General features: G+C 42.3%; 1 protein-coding gene across 1 annotated transcript in view; it reads right to left on the bottom strand.

Moving 5' to 3' along the window:
* Nucleotides 1-1,112: 1,112 nt before the first annotated feature.
* The window catches only part of tmem102 (transmembrane protein 102), a 30,490-nt gene continuing 19,979 nt past the window's right edge, over nt 1,113-11,623 (bottom strand). The window contains exons 3-6 of the mRNA XM_059354875.1: nt 10,243-10,581; nt 8,599-8,792; nt 8,265-8,477; nt 1,113-7,843 (exon numbers count right to left, since the gene is read on the bottom strand). Of these exons, the coding sequence (XP_059210858.1) occupies nt 7,244-7,843; nt 8,265-8,477; nt 8,599-8,792; nt 10,243-10,581 (1,346 nt within the window). The 3' untranslated portion in view covers nt 1,113-7,243. The remainder of the gene's footprint in view (nt 7,844-8,264; nt 8,478-8,598; nt 8,793-10,242; nt 10,582-11,623) is intronic.

Raw genomic sequence — 11,623 nt, 5'->3', positions numbered from 1 at the left:
GAGGTACACCAGTACAATGTAATACAATTTAATTCAACAGCTCGGACATAAATTCTACTTCTACAAAAAAATATAGTCTTTCAGGTTTTGTTGACTGTCAAAGATAATGATTGAATTGTATGTTTATTATTGAGGTCACAGTGGGTGATGGTGGTGTACTGGAGTGCATTATATTGACATGTGTTTCTAATATTCTGGCACTCCCTTGTAAGTAAATTGGGTGGCCAAAATATTAGAAACACTTCTTAATAAAACCAAACCCTTTTTTTTTTTCAGAAAAAAAATATTGAATATATGATATTAAAGCAAAATAAAACACATTTTTGTCAAAAAATTACTCGATAATTGACGATAATTCACTCCAGTTTAACACTACTGCAAACTACAACCTCCATCATGAAGATATAGTTCAAACTGAATTTATGGATGGAGATGTTGTATTGGATCAGATTAGGTTATACAAGTGGCCCTAATGAAGTGGATAGCCAGTTTGCAAAGTCCTGGTCTGGGGGGGGGATAATATATGGTCCTATTATAAAGAGTTCCTTTGAGAGTTTTCCATGAAGGACAATCTATATCAATGGTACATGTCTGTAGTAAAGCTCATCTAATGTTATGTTCGCTACGACAATACAACTGTAAGGCTGTATGCCTTCTGAAAGTAGGGCCTTTGTATTTGGGAACAGCATAGACAATTAAAAGGAGAAAGTGACAGACATTATGTATTTTATTGGGGAGAAGTGTCCATCTGGATCAAGAGCGAAAGACATGTGAATTCTGACCTTGACCTTTGGCCTAAACTGGACTACCAAAAATAACCAAGATAACCTTTAATTCTGCTCCATTGCACGAACATTATCAGAGTCAGTATTTAGAAACTGCCAGCATGTGTGTGTGTGTGTGCGCGAGTGTGACAGAGCAGAACAGACTCGGGTGAAACATTCACAGTGCAAACACTGTCTTAGAGCGCCCTCTGTTGGATTCAACATGTGTTGCAGCTCAAATGAACTGAAAGGATTTATAGAGGCCAAGCTGATATCTCTTTAATTATTAAAATCACCATGTTAATTAAATATATATTGCATGTTTAATGAACGTATTCCCACACAGTGTGATTTGAAATGTAGTGATTTATTTCATGCTAAAGCTTGAAGACTAATCAATATAAACCCCCAAAAAATAACAGTAATAAATACAGCAAAAAAATAATTTGCACTTATTTTTTTTAAAAAGCAGAAGAACCGAAGTAATAAAAGAGATATGAAATTCAATTTCTCAGACTGTGGAGTGATTCAGTACAGATTGTTATCTCAGCACTTGAGTACAGACTGGAGTACATCTGCGCAGATAACAGTGAGAAATTAGATTTGATGTGTCCTCAAGTAGGGAACAGATTAGAGAGATATGGTGGATACATTCATCGTATTTAGTCAGTTATTTATCCACAGACTGAAAACAGAATGATCAGAAGTTTCAGCACAAAAAACAGATTATAAATAGAGTAGCACGAAGCAGAGACTGGTGTTTGGGAGTGTCATCGGTGTTTCATGCAATCCTTGGACAGCAGGGTGATCCCCTTTTTTCTAACTAGTAAGAATTACAGTAGGTCTTTCTTTAAGGGTCTTGATTGCATATCTAGAAACTGACACTATTGGAAAATACAGGATTCGATATTCATGTGTACAATTCAGGAAAACATTGATTGTTTCCAGTGTCTAGTAATCTCTAACTAGGCCCATTAAGGTACAAAGTGAGACACATTTTATACTCTCAGTCAAACATCACAGAGGCAATGAGAAAGGACCTTTAACATCAACTAGGTTTTCCAATAAATAAATGCTGCGGTTTTCTTTATGACTATTCCAAACTCGTACAATTTGTCTTGAAAAAGTGCTGAAGACACAAACCGACACCTGGCAGCTGGATACACACCCTGCTTAGACATTCTGCACCGCCTCAACAACACGCTTTGGTTTTGCTCAGGCTCAGTTCATTCACAATCACACACACACACACACACACACACACACACACACACACACACACACACTATACCAGTACAGACAGATGCTGTAAAACAAAATCTTTCAGTAGTAAGCACATGAAATTTGTAGACCCAGATTTTGAAAGCAGATGCTGTAACACAAGACTCAGAAATATTTATACATGTCTGATGGAAAAACAACCCACCAGCAGCTTTAGGTCTAGTCCACACGTACATAAGGATTTTTTAGGGCTGATTTTGCTGTGATTAATCACATTTTTAGCATCACGTTACTGTAGCGCATTATAATGGATATTTGTCTGTAGACGGGAGACTCGTTGTTACCCATAGAACCCATTTTCATTCAGATATGTTGAGGCGACATCTCAAAACTTATTTCTAGTTTCAAATGATAACAGTTTCTTCACTGCATATTTAAAACTCAGCCAGCTGCAGCCAAGTACTTTAATTTTGTGTACATTTCAAATTCATTGCAAAAATGTACTCGTAGTGAACAGTACCGGTCAAAAGTTTGGACACACCTTCTCATTCAATGATTTTTCTTTATTTTTATTATTTTCAACATTGGAGATTAATATTAAATACATCAAAACTATGAGATAACACATATGGAATTATGTAGTTTAAAAAAGTGTTAAATAAAATGTTTCATTTTTTATATTATTTTGCTTTGATGGTCTCAAATTAACTCTTGAAGAGGTGCACCTGTTGAATCTGAGAGAATAACGTAAGTGTGCAAAGCTGCCATCAAAGCAAAAGGTGGTTCAAAGAATCTAAAATATAAAACACATTCTGGTTTGTTTAACACTATTTTGTTCACTACGTAATTCCATATGTGCTCCCTCATAGTGCTGATGTCTTCAGTATTAATCTCCAATGTTGAAAGCCTTTTGCTTTGATGACAGCTTTACACAGTTGACAGGTGCGCCTCGTTAAGAGTTAATTAGTGGAACTTCTTGCCTTCTTAATGTGTTTAAGAACATCAAAGTAAAAGGTGCCACTTCAAAGAATCAAAAATGTAAAATATATTCTGGTTTGTTTAACACTTTTTTGTTAACTGCATAATTCCATATGTGCTCCATCATAGATCTGATGTATTTGATATTAACCTACAATGTACATAATATAATAAAAATAAGTTTTAAAAAATTGAATAGGATGTATCCAAACTTTTGACTGGTACAGTACATTTTGGCAGCAAGTGTATTTTTAAAAACATATTTGTTGTCTGATAGGAACATAGTTTTTTTGTTTTTTTTTTACAGAACACATAATGCAGAAAAAACAATGCTTGAGGTGATCTAGAAATGGTGTCATCATCCCCTAGTTTGTCAAGCAGAACAGTGGCCATAAAAAGCATTTTGTCCTCTATCAGCTACAGATGGCTGACAAGCAACAGTGAATGGGAACAAAGTGAATTGAGCAAGAGAGCACCTTTCTGTCACAGCAGCACAAAAAATCCATTACATCACCTCTAAAATCAGTTTGCATGTTTACAAAAGGCCCAAACAAAAAGGAAATTCCCCTGTACATATGAACTAGGCCATAAAATGACCACAACTACCCATTACCACCTTGATATTTATTACCATAACTGTAAACATTACTGTAACCTCTCATGTGCTTTGTAGCGTTTATACCCTGCCTATGCACCATCATTGGAAGCAGCATTTTAGTGCCTGGTAAACCCCACCAGATTAAAGTTTACCCATCAGTTTGTTTGCAGATAGTGTTTACTCGACTTCGTCTCAAGTTCATTAAGGTAAAACAAGTATGACGCGCGAAACTAATGGGAGTGGACTGGAGGACATTAATGCTTGTCTGGTTATACTTGTTCTCTCCACTACACCACTTACTGGCTACACAGCTCCTAATCAAATCAGTGGAAAGAGTGTAAACATAAGGTTGGAGTAGTACCAAGTTTGGGGGTGTTTTTTTGTTGTTGCTCTGGACCTCCAGAACTAAAGAGGGAAAGATGACAACCCTCTGGGGAGAAATCTCAAGGAGACTTTAGAGCCATAAAAGTGAGAGAAAATGAAAGAGAGCGGGAGAAAGACGGAAAGCGGCAGAGGAAGAAATGGGCAGAGAAAGACAGCAGGAGAAAGAGGCAGCTGTCCAGGCCCTGCAAGGCTCAACTTCCCTCTTCAAAGGACCAGAGGAGGGCCTGTCTCTCTCCCTCCCTCCATCCATCCATCCCTCTGTGGATGACTCCCGTCTGGTGAGAAACGATAGGGCCCAGTGACTAACACACACCCACTGAGGGTATAATTCAATGGGCAGCATCTGGGCGTCTGTCTGCGTCCCGCTGTGCGCTTCGTCTCTTGGTGAACACACACATACCCACACGCACGCACACAAAGCTCATTAAAAAAGACCAACCAAGCAGAGGAGACAGGGGACAATTATCAGAATCACTCAAGTCAGAACCAGTTTCCAAAAAAAGAAAATCGAACGAGAGACCGAACTGTGAGTTTCTTCACTTAATAGACACGCTTACATGATGTGCAACACGATGTGCTGGGCCCTTTGCGGGACATTTTGACAGTTAAGTACCTCGACTTACTCGTGACTGTGGTAGATAAACAGCCAGACTCTAGAGCTCCTGTTACCCGTCTTCTTGTTCAATCCAGACCTTTTTTTACTTGATCTATACATTCATGTATAGGGTTATATTTTCTACATCTCTTACATAGCCTACCTTAACACTCCAAACATGAAAGACCAAAATGTCTGCTCAGGTAGGAAAACAAAACAAGAATTTCTCAAATAACTCTACATCTTAGTACAATACCAGAAATACATTAATGTAGTATTTTATAATTAACCATTTTTATACATCTCCATCCTTTTCAGTGTTAAATGTTTTCTTAAGGCCCGGTCACACCAGAAAGAGGAGCGGAAAATTAACCTGCATGTAGTTCTACAAGTGATGAGAAGAGCAATTTACGCATAATTTTGTTTGCAAAATGTGATCACTTTAAATGGCTTTTAACCAACCACCAAATATATTCAGTTTACCATCATAAAAGAGAAAGAAAACTAATTGTCATAATTTGCGAGAGTGGAATCAAAGATTATTGGCCTTTTTTTTTTTAAACCAAAGATGTTTGAAACAATTACCTCTGCAAGGTAAGGTTATGTTTTCAAGAGATATCACGATTCTCCAAATCTACAATTTAGATTTTAAGGTGATCGTTCAATTAAATTTGACCTTTTTCTTTTACAGTGAAAGCTTTGCCATTGTTAGAAAGTCAAGTCTTGATTAGTAATAATCAACAGATCATTGATGGAAAAATCAAATGTATTATGAATGCCAGATTTGTTTGGAATGTACCACACTCAGGCCATATAGTGAAATTATTGTCTTGCCGACCCCTTTTAATTTTAAAAATTGAAACTAAAAGCAAATTTCAATCCATTTCCCATCTGTAATTGAAATCCTGACATCCTATTGTTTGTCGTTAGGTTTGTCGGGTTTTTTTGTCAGCAGGATTAGAGAACTACTGACCCGATTTTCATGAAGCTGGATGGAAGTTTGTGGCCTGAGCCAAAACAAGAGAACCCATTACATTTTGTAGCCGATCACAATCCCAGGGTGGATATGCAAATAATTTTTTTGTTAACATTGCGAGATAGAGCATTGCCTTGTGGGAGGTCTGCGCTCTCCCAGTGCCCTCAGTTGATGAAAGCAATTTGTTTTTTTCTATCAAATAACAACGTAGTCGAATAACTGTCTCAGGTCTGGGAGAATAATTTGCTGGGCTAGCTAGTCAGGAACTGCGCTAGCTGTTAAAACGCAAGCTAACCAGGACATGCTCGCAGTAGTCAGTTACAATAACTCACCAGCTTCTTTCCCTTTTCTCTACACTAAGCCTCAAGATTGTACATAATTTATTTCAATGAAGAGTGACACTGAAGAATGAAAATAAAAAACGGCTAACTGACTGCTAATTGTAAGCAAGCAAGCTTATCAGCATAGTCATTATTGGGTGTTAGCTTTGCACAGCGTTTTCAAGAGACAGATTTGTAAGATTAACTGTTTAACCGTCCGCAAACCTTTCTTTGTGGAGCCGTTTCACCTCCAACAGAGGAGGTTAAAGAAAATTGGATGGTGCAACACAACTAATTAGCAAATACCTTCCTCCATGTTTGACTCTGCAGCTCTCCGTTCCATTAAACATCAGTATTTACTTCTCCTCATGAGCAAATCCATTTATCATGGCCATTCCATTGGAATTAATTGATTTCTCTGCAAAATGTTGCCGTTTCAAACGCCGGTGTGACCAGACCTTCAGAAGGAGAAAAGGTTCATTAACATTCTGCTCATAAAGCGGTGGATTCACCAGGATGGACCAAAATGACATGTGAAGGGATATGTAACAAGTATTTTTCTCTTTGCAAAACCGCTCGAACGCAGCTCTTTGGTACATTCCATTACCCAATGAAATGTAAGCGGCTTTGAAATATATTTTAAGACCTTAAAAGGAATCATTTACATAAAAAAGGATAAGTATTATGAATACCTGAGAAAGATTTTTTTTAAAGAAAAAGATGCCATAAATTCAAGGCGTGGGGGTCAAAAAAGAGGGCTAAAATGTAGTTGACAGAGAAAAGAGACTCTTTGTTCAAAGACTCGGCAGTTCTCCTCTCAACATTACATTCAGTTACATCAGCCACACCTTGTTTTGCCTTTCTAGTTCAACCATCGCCCACTCCGATCTAAAATAAAAAGGAGAAAAGCAGCAATCAAGGAGCTGTTCTCCCTCCGTCTCTAGAAGTGTAAGTAATATATGAAAACCCTTAGGCGTACGTATACACACACGCACACACACACACACACACACATACACACACTCTGTGTTGCTCCACTGGACTTAATTCACACGACTGAAGCCGGCCCTTGTCTTTGTAGCACCAGCTGATGAGTCTTGTTAAGGCCAGCTCGTTAGGAGAGGGCCGTCTCCGTGGCAACTGCTCGGTGACATCATGTCTTGTGCGACGTCCACATCGTTTCTCAGTAGTAGGACATGTGTGTTTTTGGTTTAAAGAGTCAGTCAAGCAGCAAGAATGTTGCATTGTTCAGCATTAGGAGAAGAGTTCAGTTCGAGGGTTTTAAAGACAAACACCTGGCGGATTTTTAGTCCCCCTTCCCTCTGATTGGACGTCTCAGAGCCTTTTCAGAGTGTATTTGCAAGCTAAACACACATTTCAACACGTTTTCTCTGCAGCATGTCTGCATCAGTAGAACTTGTCATCGATGCGGAAGTGAGGCCTGGTGACATCATCGGGGTTGAGGAAGACCGATATGGATTTCCCAGGGTTCTCCGTGACCAGCTGCTGCAGTCGCTGCGCCAGCTTGTCCTCCGAAGGGGAGATGATGCCATTGGCCGGGTGATGCCCGGGGGATCCGTGGCCGTTGGTGCTCGCCGTTAGCTCCTTCTTCAGCTGGCCCGCCTGCTGGGCTTGGTCAAGAGCCGCCCGGAGGTGCTCGCTAGGATCCGAGCGCACGTGGGCGAGTTTCCTTGCGACGAGCAGTGCCTGGCTGTCCGTAAGGTGCTCCAGCATGTTGGACTGGGGTAAGAAGTAGTTTGGGCAGTTTTTACCCAGGATGCAATGAGCCAGGTCATCCAGGAGACCGAGGAGGAGGCGGCCGGGGGTGTCGGGGTCAGGGCAGGACAGATAGGCGGCAGGAAGTCGGTCACAGGCCCAGAAGAGGAGGGTGCGCAGATGATAGAGGCTGAGGCCCGTACGTGGACGGGCCAGGATACGAGTCAACACGGCTTTGGCTGCTTGGAAAGCCTGAGCCATGGGGTAGGGGATGCACTTCTTTAACTGAACCTGGGAACAAGAGAAATAGAGAACTAGTAAATTAAAGGTATACAAATGAAGGATTTCTGTTTGGGCATTAAGCTACAAAAATAGCAGACACAGCACCAAATAAATACAAGGTATAGACAAACAAAGCTTGTGCCAAAAGGAGAATAAATCTGGGGTTTCCTTTCACTTTCTTTGAGTTGGGTAAGAGGGGCCAAGTTTAAAAAACTATGTTTACAAACAGTATGCAACAATTCCTGCATAGTATGCCTTTAAACGGGAATGGTATTGAAGACCATGAATATTTGAGAGACATACAAAATTGGATTTGCAGAAAGAAAAAAATGGCAAGGAAACAAAAAAAGAAAACCAGATGGAACTGCTGTATCAATGATTTAAACGTAATACAAGGTGGCAGTGAACATGACACCAAAATAAAAGTCACCTCGCTGCGTGAGAACGCCAGCCTCCACTCCCTGTCGGGCCGACCGCCCAGCGGGGAGCAGCAGGGCAGCAGATAGAAGCCAGATATGGCTTCCTCCTCAGTGATTTTACCATCCCAGAAGTGGTTGGCGGTCAGCCAGCCTTGGGCCACAGCCGGCCAGCCCCGAAACGACACCACAGGCAGCAGGTCGTACAGCACCCGGCTAGAGCCAGCCTGCAGGGACGAGGGTGAGCACAAGTTGTGTTTACAAGAAAACTCCACAGGGAACCTTGAAGCACCCTGAGATTCCTTAACCAGTCAGACATAATGAGTTTGTTTTTTCAGCAATGTGTACCTGGAGGATAATAGTGGTGAGGGGTCCATTCCTCTCCAGTCGGTCCGGGGTGGGAATGCCTCTCTGGGGGCTGCGCCTCAGCTCCTCCACAGCCTCGCTCACCACCCCCCAGAACCAGTCTGTAACCAGGGAGGGAGAGAAGTAGCATCCATCCAGAGACTGAGGTGAAACCAGAGAGGGGATGGAGCCTTTACCTGAGCAGGAGAGGAAGGAGGGGGGGGGGTGAAAGTGAGTCTCTCCACACTGACCAGCACAACAGATCAACAGACCTACACTAGACAGTTTCTGGTAGGGTCCCTACAGGGGAACACCAAAAATGAGGTTATTATATAAACGAATAAACACATTATTTCTGTCCTCTCCTTCCTTTTCCAAATCCTGCTAACATTTCTCCCCTTCCTCTCTCTTAATTGCCTTCAGGAGGTTTGTATAGACAAGGCACCCTGTCAAGACCTCTGGCTCAGTCTGACTCATGTGGTGTCCTCAGCTGTCCATGTATGTGATTAGAGCCCTGCATGGGCCAAAAACTCCAGCCCTGGCCTTGAGAAAGTCTGCAAGGTTTTAGCACGAACCACAACCCAGGTCCAATACTGACGCCAATCACTTAAAGCGTTGCATGCTGGCGTCTTGGCCTTCAGCACATTTATACTTTGCAACAGGGATAATTTTAATCAGGTGCAAAAAAAAAAGGGATAATTGCACTCAGCTGCAAAACTTAATGGGCATTATTGCTCTGTAATATCATTATCCTGTGTAAATCAGACTTTAAAAATGGGGCATATATTGGTTGCTAGATTATGCCTAATTCGCTGTATTATCAGCGGCCACAATCCATTATTTGTGAGCTGATGTTATTGCAGACCTTTGGGTAGGTGTAGTATGCCGTTTTCTGTCTAAAGCACAGAGGGGTGCTCGTGCTGTGCTGCAAAGAATACAAATCTGATTTGAACTTGTCACTTTTGTCCTCTTTGTAACCTTCCAGGAGTATTTTGCCGTGACACATGTACATGCTGTCAACTAATCCTGACTAAATCACCCCATCCTGCCGGCACAAATACAACATAAGATCCTGTGGGAAATGTTATGATATGACCAGAAAACGTGGCAAATGTGTTTTCCAAACTGCTGAAAATTAAAGAGATTCATATCAATAAATGTCATTACTTTTTCTCATCTTGGAAGTCCTACAATCGCGAGTGCGTGGCAGATTGATGTCGCGGTGTAATCTTGAAGCCGCCATGTGCGCTTGAACTTTTCGATTGTGAAGTTATAATCATAAATGTTTCAGCGTGTATTTCCTGGGGAGCCATTTCCCGTTTCACCTATCTGAGGAGTTATAAGAACGGGGGCCTTTGCTGCCGCTTGGCCGGGCAAAATTGCATCACAACATCATGCATCAAATTATCTGGGTGGAACACGAACAAAATTCAATCAGCTCCCTTTCCTTCCCCTCTGCACTGCTAGAGTACCTTTGTCGTTGTCTATTCCACTCTTCCCTCGCTTTCCTTCTTCATCTTCCTACTTTTTAAAAACTTTTTTATCCATCCTCCTTCCACTGTAACCTGCTTTCTTACTTTCAATATGATCTTTTTCCTCCTCCTCTTTCCCTTCTTTCTCTGTCGTTGCAGTAATTATGATACTTACTCATTTCTCCATCTTCCTCGTCGTCTTCCTCGGTGGCGAGTCCATTCTCCTCCTGGCAGCAGATGCTCCAGCGGGACATGACATTGGAGTCACAGAGGCGAAGGCTGAGCCACGAGTGGCAGGGCGGGGAGTGCCTCATGTCCAGCGTGACGGGCTGGTTGCGGTCGTGGAGCTTGAGGGCGGGTACCAGCAGGGTGAAATCCAGGTCAAAGTCGGCCCCTTTGGCGTAGTCCCCAAGATCCTCAGGGTTGAGGTCCACCACTCCCTCCCGGGCCCCGCCTGATAGCAGCAGGTACTCGTTAGCCACCGGGAGGCGCTGGTCTACCTTCTGGACTAAGCCTGGAAAGCAGTTGGGGAACAAACCCCGAAAAATGAATCACACTCAGCACAATTCAAATTCAGAGGCATTAGTATGTGTGGAAATGTGTTTCCGCCAGCAGAACTGATGCGAGGAGCAATGAGCGGAAAGGTTTAGAGAAGTGTTCTCTCCTGCTCACGGATGCATACACAAATTAAAATGCATTACATATTCAGATGCACGGACAAGTTCGGAGCGTGCACACCGGCTCCGGGCGAACGCACTGGGACAGAAAACAGCAGGTGAGTGAGCCTGGAACATTTCCGGCTTAGTTTGTTTTGAGAGGGACTGCATATAATTATGAGTGTGAGCTGCAGTTATATTGACGCAAGAGGAGTGTGAAATTAACAGCCCCCTCGGTGACCACTGGGCTCGACGCTCATAATCATTTCAGCGGCTCGCCTACATGTGTGTTCAGCCAGGCTTCTCTGCAGAAACAATGCATCTGCACCCTGATTGGACGAGAAGTTATTCCTGTTAAAGATCAGCAGGAAGCAGATACTTCGAATTTATTACAACTTGGGTCATATTTTTGTAGTTTGTTTAGTTAATTGTTGAGATCTGGGAGCGTGGTAATATCGCTAAACGGAAGTCTGATGGGGCAACGAATACGAGCAGTGATCATCGTATTATATTGCTAAAAAGTATTCCTCACTCTCCACTCTGAGCAGTTTATAGGAGAGAAACTGGAGCCTCCAAATCCCTTTATGGCTACTTAGCTGTGCTGTAAACTTCCCAGGCTCTGGGCCCATGGGAGCTGCAACACTGGAGTCAAGTAAATTATGTTTTGCCAGCTTAAAAGGAGGAAGTGAGAAAGGCTTGATCCCACGACCAAACCTGTGCTGGTATAGAGCTAACTGCCAGCTTGACTATAGGTCAAAGGTATAGCATGGATGTTTAAGAATCCGTTGCAGGGGAGAGATTGCGAGAGCTTTAGTCCCTCCAGGGCGGTTAAGTGGCTGCAGACAGCTGACACAGGGGCATCGGACCAAGCCGGCAGGCCATGCCTGGGGGCACAAAGCT

Source organism: Centropristis striata, chromosome 17 (genome assembly GCF_030273125.1).
Source record: "Centropristis striata isolate RG_2023a ecotype Rhode Island chromosome 17, C.striata_1.0, whole genome shotgun sequence".
NCBI classification, from domain to species: domain Eukaryota; kingdom Metazoa; phylum Chordata; class Actinopteri; order Perciformes; family Serranidae; genus Centropristis; species Centropristis striata.
The sequence above is the reverse complement of the archived record's forward strand: the minus strand, read 5'-3'. Positions and strand labels throughout refer to the sequence as shown.